We start from the raw sequence: 27,000 nt of genomic DNA on the forward strand, positions 1-27,000 counted from the left end.
GAGAATAATGGTTGTTCTATTTATATGAGTAATATCTTTTATGGTCATGCACCCTTGAAGAGTGGTCTATTCTTATTGAATCTCGAGAGTAGTAATACACATATTCATAATGTTGAAGCCAAAAGATGCAGAGTTGATAATGAAAATGCAACTTATTTGTGGCACTGCCGTTTAGGTCATATCGGTGTAAAGCGCATGAAGAAACTCCATACTGATGTGCTTTTGGAACCACTTGATTATGAATCACTTGGTACTTGCGAACCGTGCCTAATGGGCAAGATGACCAAAACGCCGTTCTCCGGTACTATGGAGAGAGCAAGAGATTTGTTGGAAATCATACATACAGATGTATGTGGTCCGATGAATATTGAGGCTCGTGGCGGATATCGTTATTTTCTCACCTTCACAGATGATTTGAGCAGATATGGGTATATCTACTTAATGAAACATAAGTCTGAAACATTTGAAAAGTTCAAAGAATTTCAGAGTGAAGTTGAAAATCATCGTAACAAGAAAATAAAGTTTCTACGATCTGATCGTAGAGGAGAATATTTGAGTTACGAGTTTGGTGTACATTTGAAAAATTGTGGAATAGTTTCGCAACTCACGCCACCCGGAACACCACAGCGTAATGGTGTGTCCGAACCTCGTAATCGCACTTTACTAGATATGGTGCGATCTATGATGTCTCTTACTGATTTACCGCTATCGTTTTGGGGGTACGCTCTAGAGACAGCCGCATTCACGTTTAATAGGGCACCATCAAAATCCGTTGAGACGACGCCTTATGAACTGTGGTTTGGCAAGAAACCAAAGTTTTCGTTTTTAAAAGTTTGGGGATGCGATGCTTATGTGAAAAAGCTTCAACCTGATAAGCTCGAACCCAAATCGGAAAAATGTGTCTTCATAGGATATCCAAAGGAAACTATTGGATACACCTTCTATCAGAGATCCGAAGGCAAGACTTTTGTTGCTAAGTTCAGAAACTTTCTGGAGAAGGAGTTTCTCTCGAAAGAAGTGAGTGGGAGGAAAGTAGAACTTGACGAGGTAACTGTACCTGCTCCCTTATTGGAAAGTAGTACATCACAGAAAACTGTTTCTGTGACACCTACACCAGTTAGTGAGGAAGCTAATGATGATGATCATGAAACTTCAGAACAAGATACTATTGAACCTCGTAGATGAACCAGAGTAAGATCCGCACCAGAGTGGTACGGTAATCCCGTTCTGGAAGTCATGCTACTAGATCATGATGAACCTACGAACTATGAAGAAGCGATGGTGAGCCCAGATTCCGCAAAGTGGCTTGAAGCCATGAAATCTGAGATGGGATCCATGTATGAGAACAAAGTATGGACTTTGGTTGACTTGCCCGATGATCGGCAAGCAATTGAGAATAAATGGATCTTCAAGAAGAAGACTGACGCTGACGGTAATATTACTGTCTACAAAGCTCGACTTGTCAAAAAAGGTTTTCGGCAAGTTCAAGGGATTGACTACGATGAGACCTTCTCACCCGTAGCGATGCTTAAGTCTGTCCGAATCATGTTAGCAATTGCTGCATTTTATGATTATGAAATTTGGTAGATGGATGTCAAAAATGCATTCCTGAATGGATTTCTGGAAGAAGAGTTGTATATGATGCAACCAGAAGGTTTTGTCGATCCAAAGGGAGCTAACAAAGTGTGCAAGCTCCAGCGATCCATTTATGGACTGGTGCAAGCCTCTCGGAGTTGGAATAAACGTTTTGATAGTGTGATCAAAGCATTTGGTTTTATACAGACTTTTGGAGAAGCCTGTATTTACAAGAAAGTGAGTGGGAGCTCTGTAGCATTTCTGATATTATATGTGGATGACATATTACTAATCGGAAATGATATAGAATTTCTGAATAGCATAAAGGGATACTTGAATAAAAGTTTTTCAATGAAAGACCTCGGTGGCTGCTTACATATTAGGCATTAAGATCTATAGAGATAGATCAAGACGCTTAATTGGACTTTCACAAACCACATACCTTGACAAGGTTTTGAAGAAGTTCAAAATGGATCAAGCAAAGAAAGGATTCTTGCCTGTGTTACAAGGTGTGAAATTGAGTAAGACTCAATGCCCGACCATTGCAGAAGATAGAGAGAATATGAAAGATGTTCCCTATGCATCAGCGATAGGATCTATCATGTATGCAATGCTGTGTACCAGACCTGATGTGTGCCTTGCTATAAGTCTAGCAGGGAGGTACCAAAGTAATCCAGGAGTGGATCACTGGACAGCGGTCAAGAACATCCTGAAATACCTGAAAAGGACTAAGGATATGCTTCTCGTATATGGAGGTGACAAAGAGCTCGTCGTAAAAGGTTACGTTGATGCAAGCTTTGACACTGATCCGGACGATTCTAAATCGCGAACCGGATACGTGTTTACATTAAACGGTGGGGCTGTAAGTTGGTGCCGTTCTAAACAAAGCGTTGTAGTAGGATCTACATGTGAAGCGGAGTACATAGCTGCTTTGGAAGCAGCAAATGAAGGAGTCTGGATGAAGGAGTTCATATCCGATCTAGGTGTCATACCTAGTGCATCGGGTCCAATGAAAATCTACTGTGACAATACTGGTGCAATTGCCTTGGCAAAGGAATCCAGATTTCACAAGAGAACCAAGCACATCAAGAGACGCTTCAATTCCATCCGGGATCTAGTCCAGGTGGGAGACATAGAGATTTGCAAGATACATACGGATCTGAATATTGCAGACCCGTTGACTAAACCTCTTCCACGAGCAAAACATGATAAGCACCAAGGCTCCATGGGTGTTAGAATCAGTACTGTGTAATCTAGATTATTGACTCTAGTGCAAGTGGGAGACTGAAGGAAATATGCCCTAGAGGCAATAATAAAGTTATTATTTATTTCCTTATAATCATGATAAATGTTTATTATTCATGCTAGAATTGTATTAACCGGAAACATAATACATGTGTGAATACATAGACAAACAAAGTGTCACTAGTATGCCCCTACTTGACTAGCTCGTTAATCAAAGATGGTTATGTTTCCTAACCATAAACAATGAGTTGTTATTTGATTAACGGGATCACATCATTAAGTGAATGATCTGATTGACATGACCCATTCCATTAGCTTAGCACCCGATCGTTTAGTGTGTTGCTATTGCTTTCTTCATGACTTATACATGTTCCTATAACTATGAGATTATGCAACTCCCGTTTACCGGAGGAGCACTTTGGGTACTACCAAACGTCACAACGTAACTGGGTGATTATAAAGGAGTACTACAGGTGTCTCCAAAGGTACATGTTGGGTTGGCGTATTTCGAGATTAGGTTTTGTCACTCCGATTATCGGAGAGGTATCTCTGGGCCCTCTCGGTAATGCACATCACTTAAGCCTTGCAAGCATTGCAACTAAATGAGTTAGTTGAGGATGATGTATTACAGAACGAGTAAAGAGACTTGCCGGAAACGAGATCGAACTAGGTATGGGATACCGACGATCGAATCTCGGGCAAGTAACATACTGATGACAAAGGGAACGACGTATGTTGTTATGCGGTCTGACCGATAAAGATCTTCATAGAATATGTAGGAGCCAATATGGGCATCCAGGTCCCGCTATTGGTTATTGACCGGAGACGTGTCTCGGTCATGTCTACATTATTCTCGAACCCGTAGGGTCCGCACGCTTAAGGTTACGATGACAGTTATATTATGAGTTTATGCATTTTGATGTACCGAAGGTTGTTCGGAGTCCCGGATGTGATCACGGACATGACGAGGAGTCTCGAAATGGTCGAGACGTAAAGATTGATATATTGGAAGCCTATATTTGGACATCGGAATCGTTCCGGGTGAAATCGGCATTTTCCCAGAGTACCGGGGGGTTACCGGACCCCCCCCCGGGGGGGTTTATTGGGCCTACATGGGCCTTGAGGAAGAAGAGAGAAGGAGGCAAGAGGTGGCCGCGCGCCTCTCCCCTTCCTAGTCCGAATAGGACAAGGGAAGGGGGGCGGCGCCCCCCCCTTTCCTTCCTCTCTTCCACCTCTTTCCCCTCTCTCCTTGTCCAACTAGGAGTCCTACTCCCGATGGGAGTAGGACTCCCCCTTGGCGCGCCCACCTTGGCCGGCCGCCCCCTCTCCCTGGCTCCTTTATATACTGAGGCAAGGGGCACCCCAGATAGACACAAGTTGATCCACGTGATCTATTCCTTAGCCGTGTGCGGCGCCCCCAGCCACCATAGTCCTCGATAATATTGTAGTGGAGTTTAGGCGAAGCCCTGCTGCAGTAGTACATCAAGATCGTCACCACGCCGTCGTGCTGACGGAACTCTTCCCCGACACTTTGCTGGATCGGAGTCTGGGGATCGTCATCGAGCTGAACGTGTGCTCGAACTCGGAGGTGCCGTAGTTTCGGTGCTTGATCGGTCGGATCGTGAAGACGTACGACTACAACAACCAAACGCTTCCGTTGTCGATCTACTAGGTATGTAGATCACACTCCCCCCTTGTTGCTATGCATCACATGATCTTGCGTGTGCGTAGGAATTTTTTTGAAATTACTACGAAACCCAACAGCTCGACCTTTCGGTCTCCGTGTTCCGAGGCCATATCTGTATATGCTTGGCTCATCAAGTATAACCTGAGTATTCCGCGTGTGCAACTGTTTTGCACCCGTTGTATTTGAACGTAGAGCCTATCACACCCGATCATCACGTGGTGTCTCAGCACGAAGAACTTTCACAAAGGTGCATACTCAGGGAGAACACTTCTTGATAATTAGTGAGAGATCATCTTATAATGCTACCGTCAATCAAAGCAAGATAAGATGCATAAAAGATAAACATCACATGCAATCAATATAAGTGATATGATATGGCCATCATCATCTTGTGCTTGTGATCTCCATCTTCGAAGCACCGTCGTGATCATCATCGTCACCGGCGCGACACCTTGATCTCCATCGTAGCATCGTTGTCGTCTCGCCAATCTTATGCTTCCACGACTATCGCTACCGCTTAGTGATAAAGTAAAGTATTACAGCGCAATTGCATTGCATACAATAAAGCGATAACCATATGGCTCCTGCCAGTTGCCGATAACTCGGTTACAAAACATGATCATCTCATACAATAAAATTTAGCATCATGTCTTGACCATATCACATCACAACATGCCCTGCAAAAACAAGTTAGACGTCCTCTACTTTGTTGTTGCAAGTTTTGCGTGGCTGCTACGGGCTTAAGCAAGAACCAATCTTACCTACGCATTAAAACCACAACGATAGTTTGTCAAGTTGGTGCTGTTTTAACCTTCGCAAGGACCGGGCGTAGCCACACTCGGTTCAACTAAAGTTGGAGAAACTGTCACCCGCAAGCCACCTATGTGCAAAGCACGTCGGGAGAACCGGTCTCGCGTAAGCGTACGCGTAATGTCGGTCCGGGCCGCTTCGTCCAACAATACCGCCGAACCAAAGTATGACATGCTGGTAAGCCGTATGACTTATATCGCCCACAACTCACTTGTGTTCTACTCGTGCATATAACATCAACATATAAAACCTAGGCTCGGATGCCACTGTTGGGTTTCGTAGTAATTTCAAAAAAATTCCTACGCACACGCAAGATCATGGTGATGCATAGCAACGAGAGGGGGAGAGTGTGATCTACGTACACTTGTAGATCGGCAACGGAAGCGTTAACTTGGTTGATGTAGTCGTACGTCTCCACGGCCCGACCGATCAAGCACCGAAACTACGGCACCTCCGAGTTCTAGCACACGTTCAGCTCGATGACGATCCCCGGACTCCGATCCAGCAAAGTGTCGGGGAAGAGTTCCGTCAGCACGACGGCGTGGTGACGATCTTGATGTACTACCGTCGGAGGGTTTCGCCTAAGCACCGCTACAATATTATCGAGGACTATGGTGGAAGGGGGCACCGCACACGGCTAAGAATATGATCACGTGGATCAACTTGTGTGTCAAGGGGTGCCCCCTGCCCCCGTATATAAAGGATCAAGGGGAGGAGGCCGGCCGGCCCTCTATGGCGCGCCAAGGAGGAGTCCTCCTCCTAGTAGGAGTAGGACTCCTACTAGGAGGGGGAAAGAAGTGGGGAGGGAGAGGGAAAGGGGGGCGCCGCCCCCCTCTCCTAGTCCAATTCGGACCAGGGGGGAGGAGGCGCGCGGCCCACCTCTGGCAGCCCCTCTCTCTCTCCACTAAGGCCCATATGGCCCATTACTTCTCCGGGGGGGTTCCGGTAACCCTCCGGCTCTCCGGTTTTCTCCGAAATCACCCGGAACACTTCCGGTGTCCGAATATAGCCGTCCAATATATCAATCTTTATGTCTCGACCATTTCGAGATTCCTCGTCATGTCCGTGATCACATCCGGGACTCCGAACTATCTTCGGTACATCAAAACTCATAAACTCATAATATAATTATCATTGAAACCTTAAGCGTGCGGACCCTATGGGTTCGAGAACAATGTAGACATGACCGAGATACGTCTCTGGTCAATAACCAATAGCGGAACCTGGATGCTCATATTGGCTCCCACATATTCTACGAAGATCTTTATCGGTCAGACCGCATAACAACATACGTTGTTCCCTTTGTCATCGGTATGTTACTTGCCCGAGATTTGATCGTCGGTATCTCAATACCTAGTTCAATCTCGTTACCGGCAAGTCTCTTTACTCGTTACGTAATACATCATCTCGCAACCAACTCATTAGTTGCAATGCTTGCAAGGCTTATGTGATGTGCATTACCGAGAGGGCCCAGAGGTACCTCTCCGACAATCGGAGTGACAAATCCTAATTTCGAAATACGCCAACCCAACATGTACCTTTGGAGACACATGTAGAGCACCTTTATAATCACCCATTTACGTTGTGACGTTTGGTAGCACACAAAGTGTTCCTCCGGCAAACGGGAGTTGCATAATCTCATAGTCATAGGAACATGTATAAGTCATGAAGAAAGCAATAGCAACATACTAAACGATCGGGTGCTAAGCTAATGGAATGGGTCATGTCAATCAGATCATTCACCTAATGATGTGATCCCGTTAATCAAATAACAACTCCTTGTTCATGGTTAGGAAACATAACCATCTTTGATTAACGAGCTAGTCAAGTAGAGGTATACTAGTGACACTCTGTTTGTCTATGTATTCACACATGTATTATGTTTCTGGTTAATACAATTCTAGCATGAATAATAAACATTTATCATGATATAAGGAAATAAATAATAACTTTATTATTGCCTCTAGGGCATATTTCCTTCATTATCCCTTTCATACTTATAGTTGTGTTAGTGCGGGTACCCTTGGTAATGAGACTTGCTAAGTATCACCATACTCACCTTTGCCACAATAACAACAGGCATAGATGCATCTTACAGGTATGGTGATGGACGACGTTTGCTTGGTCGCCTTTCAAACAACGGTTTGGGCAGGGTTTTGGGCGCCATTTGCTTTACCTTGAGCCTTCTTAAGGAAATTTGCATTCTTACATGTATAAGGTTTATTCATTTCCATTGTATGAGTTAGATTTCTGTCATAAGGCCCTCGTTGTATGATATATTGTATATGACTTATTCTTGTTGTACGCGGAATACTTTTTAATTTGTGTTGTGATATCAACTCTTCCACATGGCGGGCACGTTTTGGCGTGTTCGTCATGTGAAGCTTTAGTGGTATTGGATCGATACTATGCGGAAGCTGGTGGAGCCGGCTAGATTTGCGTAGTGTCAGTCCTGGGCACTACATCCGTGAGTCGGTGTGGGTGAGAGGAAGCGAGGCTACGCCACAACTAGGGGAGGGCACGCGGCTACAAGCTGGCAGTAGTGTTGCGTGACGTTGCGCGAGGGTGAAAATGGGAGGTAGGAGGTGGCTATCGAACGACAGAAACAACCTATGGAACGGTTCCAGGAGTGAACATTCTGGTCCCAGGTCGGTTGCCCGACGACTATTATTGTCCTGATGAGAACGAACATAATGACGTTGGCAAGATTATTTGGGGAAGATGGGGCACCTGAAATGCAATGGGGGACATGGAAAGTGAGGAGGATTCATAGGTTTAATTAGTTCAAACTAGGTATGCTAACTTTATGGTGGAACCAACTCACGAGAGTTCCAAGTCGCATTGGTGCTTGTATTTTATTTCCAAGCTTTCCTGCAATTTTGGTTTAGTGGAAAGAGGTGTTTCCATCAATTACGATGTGCATGTGATCACTTTATCAATCTGAAGATGTTATGTCGGTTCAGTCTCTCTCGAAGGTGCTCATAGGGATTGGATTGTATGCGTGTATTAAAAAAAATGAGTGTATGCGAGCGTCTTCAATTGTAATGTGTTAAAAACATGATTCTACTACAAATGTACCTAAATTTTTTAGGCATGGCAGGTCAAACTCCCGAGATGGCAAATTATACTCCTTAGTAATTTTCTTAGCAAGCACATGGCAAATCCTTACCGTGTTCAGTTTTTTGCCAGGAATTGCCGTGATTGCTAAGAAAATTGTCATCCTCGCAACAACATATAATCTACTTAAAAATGTTCGATTTGCCGTGTCTAAAATCTGATGTCTGATTTTCAAGCACTCCAACTTGAATTTCAAAGAAAAATTAAGCAAAATTGAACCACGCAGAATGGCTGCTGCTACTATGTCGGTTCGAAGCACGAGGGAGGGCCCACGCGACGCCGATCAGCCGGATCTGCCGTCGACCAGCCAAGTCGGTTCCTCCTTCCTCTCCCGATCCATATAACCAACCAACGCCTCCCTCCTCCAGATCAAATCAATCCCATCAGATCTCAATTCTTCCTCCCCAGCCTAGCCCGCTCCCTCGATCCCCCCAAAACCCTAGCGCGCTGACCGCCATGGCGACGCAGACGGAGCCCGCTGCGCCGCCGCGCCGCCTCCTCGGCCCTCCCGTCATCCGCGCCGCCCGCCCCTCGCCCGGCCCCGCCGACGTCGCCGCGCCCGCGTCGCACCCCTTCCTCGACCTCCTCGACGCGGCCTTCAACGCGCCGTCCGCCGCGGAGGCCAAGGCCGCGCTCAAGCCGCGGAGGGCGCTCACGGAGAACTGCTCCGCCACGTACGCCAACTCGGGCAACCCCTGCCTCGACCTCTTCTTCCAGGTGGTGCCCGACACGCCGCCCGAGCGCGTGCGCGCGCTGCTCGCCGCGGCGTGGGCGCACGACGCGCTCACGGCGCTCAAGCTCGCCTGCAACCTCCGCGGCGTCCGCGGCACCGGCAAGTCGGACAAGGAGGGCTTCTACGCGGCCGCGCTCTGGCTGCACGACAACCACCCGCGCACACTCGCCTGCAACGTCGCCGCGCTCGCCGAGTTCGGCTACCTCAAGGACTTCCCCGAGCTGCTCTTCCGCCTCATCCACGGCCCCGACGTGCGCAAGGTCGCCAGGGAGGGCGCCGCCGCCGAGAAGGTGAGGAGGAAGGAGAAGGACTTCGCCAAGCAGCGGGAGGCCTTGCGGGCTAGCCTGGCCAGCCGCAAGCGCGCCCGCGAGCTGGCCCCTGTGCCGCCCAAGGCCACCTTCGGCGACTTCCTCTCCGCCGCCCTCTCCAAGGCCGGCAGGAAGCCCATGGAGGTGGAGACCGTCCCTGTGTCTGTCACGGTCCAGGAGCCGGCCGAGCAGAAGCCCGAGGAGATGGAGGTGGACGTGGACCAGAAGAAGAAGCCCCGGCGGATGTCCAAGAAGGTCCGGAAGGTGGCCAAGCTCGCCGTGCAGTCGCTGGAGACGTACTACGGCGACAGCGCGTACCGCTTCCTGTTCGAGGCCGTCGCGGACTTCTTCGCCGCCCTCCTCGCTTCGGACCTCGAGCAGCTGGCCGCAGGTGGCAAGAAGAGGAAGATCGGCCTCGCCGCGAAGTGGTGCCCCACGCCGGGCTCGTCCTTCGACCGCACCACGCTGCTCTGCGAGGCCATCGCCCGTCGCCTCTTCCCGCGCGACTCGGACCCCGAGTACGCCCAGCTCACGGACGAGCACTACACGTACCGCGCCCTCCACCGCCTCCGCCGCGAGGTGCTCGTGCCGCTGCGCAAAGTGCTGGAACTCCCGGAGGTGTACATGAGCGCCCAGCGGTGGTCGGAGCTCCCCTACACCCGCGTGGCCTCGGTGGCCATGCGGCGGTACAAGTTCCTCTTCAAGAAGCACGACGAGGAGCGCTTCGACAAGTACCTGGAGGACGTGGAGGCCGGCAAGGCCAAGATCTCGGCGGGCGCGCTCCTGCCGCACGAGATCGCCGCGTCCGCCTTAAGTGGCGTGGAGGACGACGTGTCGGAGCTGCAGTGGCGCCGCATGGTAGACGACCTGCGCTCCAAGGGGGCGCTGAGCAACTGCATCTCCGTCTGCGACGTGTCCGGCAGCATGCACGGCACCCCGATGCATGTGTGCATCGCGCTGGGCGTGCTCACATCGGAGCTCAGCGAGGAGCCCTGGGCAGGCAAGGTGATCACCTTCAGCGAGAGGCCCGAGATCCACCTGATCAAGGGCAAGACCCTTCGGGAGAAGATGAGTTTCGTGGAGAGTATGCAGTGGGACATGAACACCAACTTCCAGGCGGTGTTCGACCAGATCCTCTCCACTGCGGTGGAGGCCCGGCTGGCGCCCGAGAAGATGATCAGGACCATTTTCGTGTACAGCGACATGGAGTTCGACCAGGCGTCGGCGACCGGCGGGTACTATGCTCGCAGCAGGTCGTGGGACACGGACTACGAGGTGATCTGCAAGAAGTTCAGGGCTGCCGGGTATGGCGACGTGGTGCCCCAGATCATCTTCTGGAACCTGCGTGACTCGAAGTCGACGCCGGTGACGTCGACCCAGCCTGGGGTGGCCATGGTGAGCGGCTTCTCCAAGAACTTGCTCAAGATCTTCCTGAAGAACGACGGCGTGGTGAACCCCGAGGCCATCATGATGGAGGCCATCGCCGGCGAGGAGTACCAGAAGCTGGAGGTGTTCGATTAGATCGATTGTCAGTTGTCATGAGCTTAGTCTGATCAGTTCTTTTCAGAATTGGCAGCTGGTGTTGATTCTCAGAATTCGAACCAAATCCATGCCTGCAAATGCAATAGGTTTCCGTCGTTGAACATTATGGTTGTGCTGGTAGGATGATTGGCATGGTTTAGCTTTATCCAGTTTTAGTGATGAATCGTCCTTGATTTGGAGTGCATGAATGAACTTCTGTATTCCGGACAGTGTACTGTTCGTGGTATGATGATTGGACTGGAAGAACGGATTTCTAGTGCTTAATACTGTACGTCCACTGACATATACTGTAGGTAGTTGTATTGCTGATCCAACATCATGCTTCTTTGCTCCTGCATGCCATGGCAGCTTGCTGCTGTTAATTTGCCAGTTCATTTGGCTAGCGTATATATACTGCTGAAATACAATTGTTGTGGTGTTCCTGCCCTTTACCAGTTATCTCGGTTTAGTTTGTCATGGTGTTTTGATTAGCTTCTGTTGAACATGTTGCTTTAGTTGGTACTAGGATAGGAATGTAGTGAGTCTCTTTGATTAGTGTCGTAGGTATGAACTGAATTCAGTTCAGGGCCAGTTTACCTTGAAATTCTCTGTTTCTGCAGGACAAGAGTGCAGGAAACAGAGAATGAATAAAATGGCTTTGAATGGGGAATTGCTCAATTCCTACTACTTCACAGAAAATACATTATTCATAGCCTTAAATCCTTGATTTTTTTTTCATGGGTGGTACTACATCATATAACTAAAAATTGAGTTAGAACATGAACTAACATAAGTTGTTTCTAATTTTTTTTGGAGTTACTGTGTTAGTTGATTTTAACTGTAGTCAGTTGCTTCACAATCAAATGGTGATTGCACCCAGTTGTGGTAGTGGCAATTTTACCTGCCTAAGAGCATCTCTAGCCAATCCCCTAAAAAGTAGAGGAGTAAACCACCGAGTTAGCTTTAGCCTTTAGACCTCCTTTGGTTTGTAAGAATTTTGTGGGTATCTCGTAGGATAGGATTTCTATAGACAAAATTTCTTTAGAGCCCTTTCTATCCTTTATATTTCATAGGAAAATAAACGTTAGTCTAGACTCAATGAAAAAATCCTATGATGTTAACCAAAGGGCATCTTCTTTCATATTTCTATTTATAGTATTTCAGATGCATGTCATCTTATTTCCTATGACTTTTCTATTGCTATGATTTTCCTATCATATGAACCAACAAAGGAGGCCTTAGTGGAGTAATTTACTCCACTAGTTTTGGCCGGACCTAACCGATTCCCTAAATACAGGGGAGTAAAACTTACAATTGGCTTATGCATTTTGTCAAACACTTGGTACACGTCTCCGCGACGAGCGGCAACAATGTTGACCACACATATTTAACTATTTCACTCATATTCTACAGGTAGATGAAATTTCTTTACACTTAAAAAATTACGTTAGTACTCATTCCGCTCCAAATTACTTATTTTAGATTTATCTAGAGACAGATGTATAATTTGGGACGGAGGTTGTACTAAGTATTGAAATTTCTTCTATATAATATCATAACACATCTCGTTTCATTGTTGGTTGGCGGAAATAAAGGACTTGCATTCTAGGATGCTAACAAATTAGTTGGCCTTGCTTGTGCTTCTTGTGTACCAACATATTGCCTCGTCTGTTTGCTATTCACGTCTTAAGTGTTCTGTGTGATATTCGTTTATTGCCTCCTGGATTATGCATTCAAACACTGCAAAACCAACAAACTAAATTTCAAAAGTAGATAATAATTCTGGAGCATGCTTTTACTGAAGTGTAATCAGGTGCCTGTAGATTGTACCATAAGCCGTAAGGGAATCATCGAGGAAAATTAACAGAAGTTTAAGAAACTCATCTCAGGTTCTTTACAAAACATGCAATTCATAAGCCTATGATTACCCAAAACTTCATTCTTACAGCCTCTGGACTTGGCATGGACCATGCAGTCATGTTCCAGAAAAGGTAACAAAAAAACGGCCAACATTGCCATGATTTGACATTTCTATTCACCTATGGTGTCGGGCCCACACGTGGACCGTGCCATCCTTATTTCCTGCAGATATCTCGGTTGTCTTCTCAACTTGGCGGTCAGCCCCGATAGGGCCTCTGCAACTGTTTGTGTTATTTGGGGTTCACCGAATTTGAGCAAGAAGATCAGTTTGGTCCTCATAGATTTCAGCAAGCTTTTTACCATTGCAAATGTTGGTTACATTGATTAGTCCATCTCCGAACTCTGCAATAACAATGCCATTATCAGAACAACCTGATATTGATCCTGAACTGATGTGGTAGTTGTAGGGATGCAGAATCAGTTTATCTGGACCTGAGCGGTAGTAATGGGGACGGAAAACATCATGGCACGGCGAACCATGGCTCTAATGTCGTCCCGACTATTGTTTCAACATGGACGGCTATTGGCAATGTCCTTGGGGTACATGGCCTGCAACTCCGCAGCTGCGGCACACATAGCCGGGTGGAGGTGCCTCACCTTCAATCTGAAAGAACATGTTAAATTATATTCTAAACAAATTCACAGAACAATGCAAAAATTATAGTGGAATAGTATAGTTCACATATTCACAAACACAAGGTAAATGATCTGTTACAATTTGTATTGAAATCTCCTAGGAGTTCAAAGGCTGGAAACAATCTTCTAGTTTGATTGTCAAAAAAGTTCAAGAATACCAAAAAGAAAAGAAACCTGGTCTTAGCAAAGCATGAACACCTACACGCTCTTTTTCATCATAACAATGGCTTTGATCTTTTAAGAGAACCTTTTCAGACTATCTGCTAGCATAATCATAACTCAAAAGGACTTGACACTGAAGACACAAAATTTCTGCATTACCATTATGGCGTCCTGATGTAAACCTTCCAGCAGCTTGTCCTCTCTTAGATGACTGCTCTTCCCTACATGCAATGCACCATTAAATATGATCATTAGAGAGGGTGCCAAAAAATCTAGCCGCTGATATATGCGAGAGAAGGAAATGTTGTATTCTAACCATTTGAGTTCAACTGCATCAATCACAGCTGCGATTGCAGCATCTTCATCCATGACTTTCCGTCTGCAAATAGTGGTACAATATTAGTATATGCAAAAGAAGAACATCTTCTTCGCCATCGGTTAATGCCCTACAAGGTTCAGCTTAAGCAATTGAGCTAAAGACCTCCCAAAGTTAGACCGACGTTAATATCTGTATGGAGAAAGAGTGACATATAGAACATCTACTGTAAAACAGTATGCATATCATTTTGGTTCATTTTTTGAAGGAAACATGCAGAAAAGGGAAGAGAGAGTGCCTTGTCAGTCTCTATTTTCAACAAACACAAATTGTTAAGAACGTAAGATCGTTGCTCAATTCCCACTGCTTCACAGAGAAACACGTTACTCATAGCCTTAAATCCTTGATTTTTCTCTGTGTGGTATCATATAACTAAAATTTGAGTTAGAACATGAACTAACATAAGTTGTTTCTAATTATTTCTGGAGTTGCAGTGTGGGTTGATTTTAACAGTAGTCAGTCCCTTCCTTTTCTATGTGCTAAACTTTCACAATCAAATGGTGATTGCATCCAGTTGTGCCGGTGGCAATTTTACCTACCTAATACACTATCAGTAGCATTCGTATTTCGGTATGTCCAAGAGCACAAACAAATATATTTAATTGTTTAACTCATATTTTACAGGTAGATAAAATTTCATTACATTTTAAAAAATTACGTTATAGTACTAAGTATTGACATTTCTTCTATATAATATTGTAAAGAATCTTGTTTTATTGCTGGTTGGCCCCTACCATATAGCATTTCTGCAAAGATCAGAAATAAAGGACTTCCATCCTAGGATGCTAACAAATTAGTTGGCCTTGCTTGTGCTTCTTGTGTACCAACATATTGCCTCGTCTGTTTGCTATTTACGTCTTAAGTGTTCTGTGTGATATTCGTTTATTGCCTCCTGGACTATGCATTCAAACACTGCAAAACCAGCAAACTAATTTGCAAAAGTAGACAGTAATTCTGGAGCATGCATTTACTGAAGTGTGATCAGGTGCCTGTAGAAAGCCGTAAGGGAATCCTTGAGGAAAATTAACAGAAGTTCACGGAACTCATCTCAAGTTCCTTAGAAAATATGCAATTGATAAGCCTATGATTTCCCAAATCTTGCATTCTTACAACATCTGGACTTGGCATTGACCATGCAGTCAGGTTCCAGAAAAGGTGAGAAAAAAGGCCAACTTTGGCATGATTTGAGATTTCTACTCACCTACGGTGTTGGGCCCACATGTGGACCATGCCATCCTTATTTCCAGCAAGTATCTCGGTCGTCTTCTCAACTTGGCGGTCACCCCCGATAGGGCCTCTGCAACTGTTTGTGTTATTTGGGGTTCACCGGGTTGAGCAAGAAGCTCAGTTTGGCCCTCATAAATTTCAGCAAGCTTTTTTCGTTGCAAATGTTGGTTATATTGATTAGTCCACCTCCGAACCCTGCAATAAAAAAGTCATTATCAGAACTGAGCGGTAGTAATAGGGATGCAAAATCAGTTTATTTGGACTTGAGCGGTAGTAATGGGGACGCACATCATGGCACGGCGAACCATGGCTCGAATGTTGTCCCGACTATTGTTTCAACATGGATGGCTATTGGCAATGTCCTTGGGGTACATGACTCCCACCAACGGAATTAGCACCCAGTACATTATCTCTTGCCACTTCTTTTCGCAAGCATTCATTTTTGTTGGTGCATGATCTGAATTCATTACAAATATAGGTGGTTCCCCTCGCTGAAAATAGTGGCGCTCTGATAGGTTGAGGTCATCTCTTGCCTACTGCGTTGCAGAGGGAGGTGCGGAAACATGGCATGTTGGCTAGGCCTATCCTAGAGAAGCATGCTTGCTAACAAGTTGGTATTCTCCAATCTCTCACATATTAAACATTTTGAACATATAATACTAATGAAATATGGGGGAGAATAACTTGGTAAAGCACAAAGATTGGTTACTACCTAGATAGCTAGCTCATTGACGCACATTCAGCTAGCAAATGGAACCAGTGGAAGGTATATATAGAAGCTTTCATCTATGCAATAATGAACGATGCCCACATATGGGCTGATGTGTACATAGGAACTCGAAATGCATGATAATGTCTAAATTGCATGAACACATCACGCAACTGTTCTGCATAGAAGCCACAACTATTAGTTCTGAGAATTTAGTCATCACAATTCACAACTGCTCTGCATAAAGTCCGTTTGCTATCTAGAGCATGTAGATTGTACATACGTACACGCTGCACGTTTGCGAGGCTTTGCTTCCATGTACAGCATATATGCTCAGTAGTTGAATGCATTTTGTTGGGGTTTCAAGAACATTTGAACACCAATTGAAAATATATTTGCAACGTACTCCTACACAATAGCACTGTACGAACACAAACCAACAAGCACAACCATCGATCAGGCATGGTACATGTCCAGGAACAGGTCGACCTCGTAGACGAGGGACTCCGGCGTGGGGCTGCCGGCGCGCGTCATGACGCAGTACCCGCGCGCCATCCTGAAGGTGCCGGTGCCGCCCACCACGGCGCGCTCGATGGCGCTCGTGAAGCTCAGCACGGGGCCCAGCATGGCCAGAGTGCTCCCGCGGCGCTCGCCGGCCGTGAAGACGAGGTTGATCGCCGATTGCGCGCCCGGCGGGCTCACGAGCCCCGCGCTGACGAAGAGGCCCTGGTACCGGCGGACGAGCGACGAGTTCCTCGCGTCCGGCCCGTAGCGCAGCTCGTCGTCGAGCACGCCGACCGCCCCGAACGTCGCGTCGGCGCCCAGAGGGGACGGCACCGCCGTGAGCGTCGTGGCGTTCGGGCCGGCGAAGGTCTCGTGCATGTACAGGTGGATGTGCGTGAGGCCGCCGGCGCGCGCTGGGAGGTAGGGCGCCGTCCACAAGGCCAGCAGGAGGACGAGCAACAGCGACGGCAAGGAGGGGGTCATGGTGATCAGAATTCAGAACGTGTAGGGCGTGTAGCAAGTAGCAACTGATATTTCAGTTTCAGCTGAGGGTGTGCAACGTTCCTGCCGATGGATTCAGCTTGCTCATAACGCTCCGTAGGCTTCATGCCTTCATCGGCTCGTTGAGGGACCGAGCCTGAGTATGACCTGCAGGCTAACAATAGACCTGCATCTGCATGCCCGTATATGTAGCTGTCACAACTAACAAATTAATTAAGACATTCATTTTATATAGTTTCAAAAAAAAACAAGTATTTTTTAGCTAGCAGTGTTATCTACTTCTCTGACCATCTGGTTGACCACCTTTGCAACCATCATGAAGTTAGTGTTTTATTTAGATATCGGGATATATTTTTTGTAGATTTTATTTAATGTGTTTACGGGACTGTCTATTTAACATTCGACTGATTTCCAATTGACTTTCATTCAAATTTTCTGATAAGTAAAGAGATGACATCTGTATGTCCAAAACACAGACGATACTTGTATGTTTGTATGTCCAACAAAACGGGCCGGACTAAAAGTTCTTACCCGGTTCTCACCGAACCAAAACATAATCCGATTCATTTCTGCTCAACTACGCAACCAACCAGGCCCTCCTGGACCACAAAACACGCCTAACAAAAAGAGAATAAAAGTAGGATTATCAGGTTTTACAGAACACCAACACTCTCCTACTCTTTTTTGCTCACCCTTATAATATACAAACATCTTTTACGTGAACTTGTCTGCAGAAAACATCAAAGAATCTAGTGAAAAAATAGAATCATTAGGTTCTAACTGTGACGTCCCCGATTCAATCGTACACTAATCATACACGCAAACGTGTACGATCAAGATCAGGGACTTACGGGAAGATATCACAACACAACTCTACAAATAAAATAAGTCATACAAGCATCATATTACAATCCAAGGGCCTCGAGGGCTCGAATACAAGAGCTCGATCATAGACGAGTCAGCGGAAGCAACAATATCTGAGTACAGACATAAGTTAAACAAGTTTGCTTTAAGAAGGCTAGCACAAACTGGGATACAGATCGAAAGAGGCGCATGCCTCCTGCCTGGGATCCACCTAAACTACTCCTGGTCGCCGTTAGCGGGCTGCACGTAGTAGTAGGCACCTCCCGAGTAGTAGTAGTCGTCATCAACGGTGGCGTCTGGCTCCTGGACTCCAACGTCTGGTTGCAGCAATCGGATATAGGAAAGGGGAAAAATTGGAAGAAAAGCAACCGTGAGTACTCATCCAAGGTACTCGCAAGCAAGGAACTACACTACATACGTATGCATTGGTATCAAATGGAATAAGGGTATCATATGTGGACTGAACTGCAGAATGCCGGAATAAGAGGGGGATAGCTAGTTCTTTCGAAGACTACGCTTCTGGTAACCTCCATCTTGCAGCAGGAGAAGAGAGTAGATGGTAAGTTCACCAAGTAGCATCGCATAGCATAATCCTAACCGATGATCCTCCCCTCGTCGCCCTGTGAGAGAGCGATCACCAGTTGTATCTGGCACTTGGAAGGGTGTGTTTTATTAAGTATCCGGTTCTAGTTGTCATAAGGTCAAGGTACAACTCCAAGTCGTCCTGTTACCGAAGATCACGGCTATTCGAATGGATTAACTTCCCTGCAGGGGTGCACCACATAACCCAATACGCTCAATCCCATTTGGCCGGACACACTTTCCTGGGTCATGCCCGGCCTCGGAAGATCAACACGTCGCAGCCCTATCTAGGCACAACAGAGAGGTCAGCACGCCGGTCTAAATCCTATGGCGCAGGGGTCTGGGCCCATCGCCCATTGCACACCTGCACGTTGCGTACGCGGCCGATGAGCAGACCTAACAACCTCCATTACAAAGGAAGTTGCGTTACGCGGTCTAACCCGGCGCGCGCCGCTCAGTCGCTGACGTCACGAAGGCTTCGGCTGATACCACGACGTCGAGTGCCCATAACTGTCCCCGCGTAGATGGTTAGTGAGTATAGGCCAGTAGCCAGACTCAGATCAAATACCCAGATCTCGTTAAGCGTGTTATTTTGAAGTAACCGCGAACGCCGACCAGGGCTAGGCCCACCTCTCTCCTAGGTGGTCTCAACCTGCCCTGTCGCTCCGCCTCAAAGTAACAGTCGGGGGCCGTCGGGAACTCAGGCCCACCACTACCTGGATGGAGCCACCTGCCCCTTCAGCCCCCATCTCCAAACAGTATCACCGATAATGGAACAGTGTAAAGTATAAAGTATATGCCCGTGATCACCTCCCGAAGTGATCACGGCCCAGTAGTATAGCATGGCGACGGACAAGAGTGTAGGGCCACTGATGATAAACTAGCATCCTATACTAAGCATTAGGATTGCAGGTAAAGGTAACAACAGTAGTAGCAAGGACAGGCTATGCATCAGGATAGGATAACGGAAAGCAGTAACATGCTACACTACTCTAATGCAAGCAGTATAGAGGAGAGTATGCGATATCTGGTGATCAAGGGGGGGGGGCTTGCCTGGTTGTTCTGGCAAGTAGGAGGGGTCGTCTTCGATGTAGTCGAACACACGAACATCGGCAGCGGTCTCAGAGTCTACCGGAAAGAAGGTACGGAGGGGGAATACAATAAATAACAGAGCAATCAAATGTAACACAAAGCAAGACGCAGCAATACGTTGTGCTAGGGGTGACCTAACGCAGGGATAGGTGATACCGGCGAAAAGGAAAACATCCGGAAAAGTATTCCCGGTGTTTGGCATATTCGGACAAACGAACCGAAGGGGGAAGGTTGCAGGTTCGCTGTGATGGGGCATGTGGCAGGTAGGTAGATGGCGTATTCGGATTCGTCTCATTTTTCTGAGCATTTTTCATTTATAGAATATTTTGATCCGAGTTACGGTTTAATATCTATGAATTTACAAAGTTTTAAAGGGTTTTCTAAATTGTCTTAATTCAAAATTAAGCGTCTAAATACTTTTGTCACATGGGGCTGTCCTAGCCAGGGTGTATGACAGTGGGGCTACAGGGTCTAGTCAGCAGTAGTTGACCATTCAATGTTGACTAGTCAACAGGGCCCAAGGGCCCACATGTAATTGACACATGTGCTAAAAGACTCAACTAAACTAGTAAAAAAATTAAACAAGGGGGGCCACTGGTCATTGGGCCATCTAACTAATCTACTAATTAACAGGGCTAATCCCACCGAACCAGGCCGGCCCCTACGTCTAGCAGCCCAAGGCCAACGCTGGGCGCTCGTTCCAGCCAGCGAGGCCAGCGCCGGCGTGCGGAGGAAAGCAGGGCGCGGCCCTGGCAGGTGCGTACAACAGCGATGACAGGCTGAGCGTGCAGCAGAGGGAAGCTACAGCGCGCGGGGTGGCAAGCGGATGCGGGGCAGCAACAGCGATGGCGCTGCAGAAGCAACAGGGGGCGGCGACAGCAGCAGAAGTAGCAACGGGCAGCAGTGGCTGCGGGCGTCGCGAGTAAGTAGCAGCTGCAGGAGCAGCGGCAAGCGAGCGTCAGCTGCGGCAGCAGGAGCGGCTGTGCCTGCGTGCGGGAGCGCAGCCACGGGTGGCCAGAGGCACGCGTGAGCGCGAGCTCCGGCGCGACGGCGTACAGGTTCTACGGCGACGAATTCAACGGGGAAAAGAGTGGGAATCGGTGGAGGTGCTCACCCCGGAGTTAATGGTGAGCTCGAGGAGGTCGGGGGCGAACCGGAGGGGCGGCACGACGGCGAGAGGCATGCGGTGGACGATGGGGAAGAAGGCTCGATCCCGACGATTGACGGCGCCCCGGCTCGAACTAGTGGTTGTAGTCGAAGTAGAGGAGCCCGGCGCGTCTCCTGGCAAGGTGTCAGCCCGCGGGGAACTCGGTGGCCATTGTAACGATGGGGCGGCGGCGATTGCGTCTTTGGGCGCGGACGAACTCGAGGGGGAGAGAGACGAGCGAGGGGAACGGGCGTGCTAGGGTTACAGGGGAAGAGTGAGGGGGTGCAGGGGCTTGCTCTTATCCCCTCCGTGGAACCGCAGGATCAACGACGCGTGTGCATCGGCGGCGTTGACGTGCGTGCTGCGTCCACGGCGCCTCTGGTGAACACAGGAAGGAGATGACCGCTGTGGTGGGTTGGGCCGGTACTGTAGCTAGTGGGCTCAAGTGCACAGTGCACTTTAGCTCTTGTTCTTTTCTTATTGTTCTATAACTTTTATTCTTTCTGTTTTGACTTTAATTTTAATAGTAAACTAGTTTTATAAAATGTGAAACTTGGTCCATAAATAGTGTTGCTAATTTAGAATCTGCCACAAAAAGGTTTCGGAGTTACATAAATGTTTTGGAATTTTACAATTTAGAAAGGCATTTTAAGTTACTGTTTTGACCCTGTTTTAATTATTTTTTGGGGGCATTTAAATACCTTATAAAATGTTGGTTATTATATGTTAATTACTTAGAGAATATTTGCAACCCAACGAACATTTTGTCTTTTAAATTTTGAAGAAAACAATTTGACATGCAATTTGAATTTGAATTTGAGTTTGATTTGGAACAAAGTGATGATTGGGAAACTAATTGTGATGACTTGCCAGTCATTAGCAGGGGATTACTGTAGCCTAATTATCCGGGCGTCACACTAACTGACTGAAAGCAACACTGAAATTTATTTAGATCAGGGTAAAAACAGTGAACCAAACAGGAAATACAGAGTTAAAAAAAGCATTCTAAATACACATGAAAATATGTGCTGCATTACAGTGTAATGTAGCTGCAATTTACATTGTCAGAAATCCAGGAAATTAGAGATAAAGCATGGACTATGATAAATGTGGGATATTGCATTAAGACAACTGAGGATATGCAGTGAAAAAAATCAGAGGAGCTCCACTGTAAATACCTACAGTATATACAATGTAAAAAGTGGGGTGTTTACAGAGTGTAATTCCCTAAAATAATCTTAGGTATTGCACTGTAATACCTACAACTTTTACAGTGACTATTCTGTAAATTACACATAAAAAATTACATTGAAATCAAACTGAAAAAGCACACTGCAGGAATGACAACAATGAAGTAGGCACAAAGACAACATTTTAGACACATCAGAGAAAATTCACTGAGTAAATAAGTAGAAATTGCAGTGCAAACACCAAGGAATGACAACAATGAAAAATCACAGGAAATTACAATGTGAACACCAAGGATTTACAGTGACTAAAGCTCTGGAATTACAGTATACATTCTAAGGAATTACTCTGAAAGTAAAGCACAGTGAAGGACCACATGAATTATAGTGCTTCACAAGGAAAATTTACAGTCTAAATACACATGAATTACTATAAAATAAGTACAGCAAAATACAATCTAAGAACGCAGAAATTAACCAGAAGCAAATCAGGGCATTCTGGCAAATTACAGTAAGCACCTTGTGGGAACATGTATTGACAATGTCACAAGAGTTTCTTGTTCATATTATTGCAAATATTGACATTTACTTTTTCAAAATTGCAGATGGGAAGCAAGCAAAGAACAATAACTGAACTTGATATACTCACAATGACACAAGAACTCGTTCTAAATGTGAGATAAAATAGCAAATAATGATCTCAGAAACTTGAAGAAAAATGCTATGTACATAATAATGAAAAGTTGGCAATCTATTGCAGGAAACATTTTCATTTACTGCTCCCCTACAATCTGACATTATATACAACGCAAAAGACCTAGTTATCTACATGATGGAACTAGCAAAAGCAAAGCGTGAAGAAATCAAAACTACAATACAGTACATACATTACAGCAAACCCAGCTCTATGACTTCATGAGCACATATATAATACAAAAAAAACAGGGGAGGAAATACTCTGATAATTACATTTAATTTGCAGAGGAAAAGCACTGAAATTCCATGAGATGTGCAAACAAACAATAAGATACATAAGCAAAAAAGATTAATTATGGCCTAAATACAGAACTACGACACTGGGAAACTGCAGTGCAACAGTAAAGAGAGGAACAGACTAAAGCCATCAGAGAGTTTAGTATAACAATGGGGGCTGACAACATTCCTTCTTCAAGCACATGATAATTTCCTCTTCAATGATTCACTTTATGCAAAAACAAAAAAAGACAAGGGTCAATCCAAACAAAGATCATAAAAAACACAATCAACTACTTCAAGAAAAAGAACACACATGATTCATATATAACTTGAATAGAGCGTTGTCAAAGCCTCCATTATCACCAAGAAGTCCCTGAAAAAAGTCAACAGACAATTAAAAATCTGAAATAGAGAAGAAAGAAGAAAATAAAAACTAAAGAAGAAGAAACAAATAAGTACCAATGACATAGCATTAGAACCATCGTGCGCGAAGTCATTAAGCACAAATGGAACATTCAAAGAATATGCACTCTCAATAGATGATACTAATGGAATGTCCTGGTGAGAGACTTTCCGTAGCCTACCCATTAGAATAAAAAGCAAAACAAATCATAAAAAAAATGAGAAACATATCCGAGAGCTAGCTCTAAACACATGAATATGGCATAGGAATGTAGCTCAAAAATTGCGGAGAATGAAATAAAATTACAGAGAAATGCAGCTGAAATTTACAATCAAATTACAGTGAAAAACTAGGGAATTACAGTGTAAATCTCAGTCAAATTACAGAGTAAATCTGACGCAAATTCCAATGTAAATCTCGATCAAATTACAGTGTAATATCTGGGACATATCACAATGCAAATCTGGGGAATTACAGTGTAAAACTCAGTAAAATTACATAGTAAATCTGAGGCAAATTCAGTGGAAATCTCAGTCAAACTACAGTGTAATATGTGCGACATATTACAGTGCAAATATGGGGAATTACAGTGAACGCAGTCAACTTACATAGTAAATCTAGGCAAATTCCAGTGTAAATCTCGGTCAAATTACAGTGTAATATCTGAGACATATTACAGTGCAAATCTAGGGGATTACATTGTAAATTTTGGTCAAATTACAGAGTAAAAGTAGCTGAAATATACACAGAAAACGGAGGGCATATAACAGTGTAAAATCTAGGGGATTGCAGTGTAAATCTCGGTCAAATTACGGAGTAAAAGAAGCTGAAACATACATAGTAAATCTACGGCATATTGCAGTGTAAATCTAGGGGATTACAGTGCAAATCTCGGGCATATTATAGTGTAAAAGAAGCTCACATTTACAAAGAAACTCTGTGGCATACTACAGTGCATATCTGGGACATACTAGGCATATTACACTGCCTACCTAATATTTGGAGATTAAAAGGCTACACTGGATATACCACACTGCAAAATCTAACACTAAAAAAACAGAACAAATTACAGTGCTACTACACATGGAATTACAAAGTAAATGCCGAGGAATTACAATGATAGTGCACAGAGAAATACATGGGATTACCCTTGAGACTACACTGCTCACTCTGCAAACATCTCACACGGGAATAAGCACTGGAAAAGCCTAACACAGGGAAACAATTAATACTACCAAAATATAAACAACTACAACCAAAATCAGGAGGGTTGGAGTAGAACTGCCATGAACCAACCAGACCAAGAAAATATAGAGCCTACCTATCCAGCAGAAATTACTGAACCCTAACCACAAGAACAACCCTCTGATGACACCTACCACCGCCTATAACCGATGGGATCAAAACATGGAGACCTAAAACCTAACAGCGGAACCACAACCCAGAACAACAGACTAATTCATACATCTACAAAAAAAAGCAGAGGAGGAACCAACGGAATCTACACATACCCCGAAGCTGAACAAATAGCTGCGTCTACAAGAGCTTTCCACAACAACACCCTGGAACCTACACACACCAGGAAGCCAAGCAAAAACAGAGTTAGATCTAGAAGCTAAGGGGCAAAAACATGCGAAATCACACAGGGGGAGGGGGAGATGAGAACAACGAACCATGGCAACCGTGAATCAAAGAGAAAATTAAGCTCCAGCAGGGGGAAAGGGGACGGAATCGCCTCCTCTTCTCCACCGCTCTACGTCTAGCTCTCTCTCTATCAAATCGAAAACTATCGAACACTACCGCCCAAATGAAATGGGCAAGGGAAATGCGCAGAAAAAACCAGACAGAAAACCACACCTGGCGAGCGGCGGAAAAACGGGCTGGAGCCAAACGAAACGTGCGCCCGATAAGAAAAACAGACCCAAAACGACAACTCTCAGCGCGAATCTTAACACGAGATCGAACGGACACAGATTTAAATGAAAGCCAATTGCAAAACACTCGACTGAAAAATAGCAAAACCGTTTATTTATTTGTTCGAATGAAGATGCACAGAATATACTGTACAAGAAGGAAATTGTGTTGAGTCATAAGAGTGGCAAATATATCCGCTGAGAAGATACACGAGGAGGAGCGGCCCAATGATGTTTTTGGGAAAGTCTTTTCCCTGATAATAAAGCACGGTTGACTTCATGAGTTCACCGTCACAATACGTTTCTTTCCCTGATTTTATGTTTTCAGTTTGATTTTAAAATATATTTGAGGTGGTACTAAATTTTGAGCTTCGTGCGTCGCCTGATCGAGCAAGCGATCGAGCATCCTCCCGTCTCATACGTCCGGCCCACCTTGACCTGTCCATGAAATCAAGTAATTCAGGCCTCTTCTTTTCACGTCTCACACATATGGGCCAAGTTGGGCCGTCGCTCGAGGACTAAGTTGTTGCCAAAAAGAAAGATGCGGCAGCAAGAATCGAAATCGCAACCTGCGTTTGGATAAAATTACATGGTCCAACAGACCTATCTCATGGTTGTTGAAAACAACAGTCTCAGTTCTTTATATATGCGGTGGGGGGCTCCAAAAATGGAGCTTTCAAATACCTAAAGGATTATTTGTGGAGTAAGGTCCAAGGGTGGATTGAACAAACCATATCAAGTGCTGGAAAAGAGGTTTTGATCAAGGCTGTAGCCCAAGCAGTTCCTGTATATTCAATGTCTTGTTTCAGGTTGCCACGGGGACTATGCGAGCACTTAGATATGTTGATCAGGAAATTCTGGTGGGGGAGCAAGGATGGAAAGAGAAAACCAAGTTGGGTCTCTTGGGAAACAATGACACAACCTAAGAGCATGGGTGGTCTAGGTTTTAAGGATTTTGAGCTTTTTAACCTTGCTCTGCTTGCGAAACAAGCATGGCGTATACTACAGACGCCGGAATCTTTGAGTGCAAGGATCTTGAAGAGCATTTATTTTCCCAATGGGTGTATCTTATCAGCAGAACTTGGAAGTCACCCCAGCCAAATTTGGCGCTCTATTATCGAGGGACGGGACATACTCAAACTTGGGCTGATTAGACGCATAGGAAATGGTGAGACAACCAATATCTGGGTGGACAATTGGATCCCCAGGGATGGGATGATGAGGCCATACGGGAGGAGATCTACCAACCCCCCCCCCCCCCCCTCGATCTTGTTTCTGCCTTGATCGACCGCACAACAGCTACATGGAATTGGGAGAGGTTGGAGGAAGTTTGCATACCAATATATATCCAGGCTATTGTCCAAATTTCAATCTGCACTTTAAATATCCCGGATAGCTGGGCTTGGAACTTTGGAAGAAATGGAAGTTTTACCGTTAGGTCGGCCTACAGGATGTTGGTGATCACAAAATACAGAAGATGCATGTGGATGCATGGGAGTGCGGGCTCATCAAGCACTGACAGAGATGAGCAATCTTGGAAACTCCTCTGGGGAACTCAAGTACCTGGGAAGATACGTATGTTTTTGTGAAGATTAGCACACCACTCCATCCCAATTGAAGATGTGAGGGCGAAGAGGAATATGGCAACAACGAGTGCTTGCAGCTTTTGCGGTGCGAAGGACTCATGGCGACACTCGTTACTCGAGTGCTCGATGGCAAGATGCGTATGGGCTTTGGTTGATGGGGAGCTGGCGGAACATCTATGCGAAACGACCGAGCCTAGCGCTAAGCATTGGTTATTCACAA

General features: G+C 45.6%; 2 protein-coding genes and 1 long non-coding RNA gene across 4 annotated transcripts; 1 reads left to right on the forward strand and 2 right to left on the reverse strand.

Annotated features, from left to right (window-relative positions):
* The first annotated feature begins 8,792 nt into the window (after positions 1–8,792).
* On the forward strand, positions 8,793–11,281 carry LOC125556396 (uncharacterized). The gene has a single exon (XM_048719139.2). The coding sequence runs from the start codon at positions 8,891–8,893 to the stop codon at positions 10,994–10,996; it is 2,106 nt and encodes a 701-aa protein (XP_048575096.2). The 5' UTR covers positions 8,793–8,890; the 3' UTR covers positions 10,997–11,281.
* Positions 11,282–16,375: 5,094 nt separating this feature from the next.
* On the reverse strand, positions 16,376–17,207 carry LOC125556397 (dirigent protein 1). Its single transcript, XM_048719140.2, has one exon. The coding sequence runs from the start codon at positions 17,011–17,013 to the stop codon at positions 16,483–16,485; it is 531 nt and encodes a 176-aa protein (XP_048575097.1). The 5' UTR covers positions 17,014–17,207; the 3' UTR covers positions 16,376–16,482.
* A 704-nt stretch (positions 17,208–17,911) lies between these two features.
* Positions 17,912–25,226, reverse strand: LOC125550609 (uncharacterized). Of its 2 annotated transcripts, none has more exons than XR_007301713.2 (5): positions 24,955–25,226; positions 24,793–24,850; positions 23,192–23,251; positions 20,684–23,104; positions 17,912–18,212 (listed from the first exon to the last, which is right to left on the reverse strand). It is a non-coding gene; the product is annotated as an uncharacterized LOC125550609 (long non-coding RNA). The 2 variants fall into 2 exon arrangements; XR_007301712.2 differs by lacking the exon at positions 17,912–18,212 and adding an exon at positions 18,226–19,605.
* Between the last annotated feature and the right edge of the window lie 1,774 nt (positions 25,227–27,000).

The sequence above is a fragment of the Triticum urartu genome, chromosome 5A (assembly GCF_056163025.1).
Source record: "Triticum urartu cultivar PI428250 chromosome 5A, HENAU_Tu73, whole genome shotgun sequence".
NCBI classification, from domain to species: domain Eukaryota; kingdom Viridiplantae; phylum Streptophyta; class Magnoliopsida; order Poales; family Poaceae; genus Triticum; species Triticum urartu.

What these genes read in the sequence shown, in the direction of transcription:
- LOC125556396 (XM_048719139.2), top strand. Translation starts at nt 8,891, where the DNA reads ATGGCGACGCAGACGGAGCCCGCTGCGCCGCCGCGCCGCCTCCTCGGC.
- LOC125556397 (XM_048719140.2), bottom strand. Translation starts at nt 17,013, where the DNA reads ATGACCCCCTCCTTGCCGTCGCTGTTGCTCGTCCTCCTGCTGGCCTTG.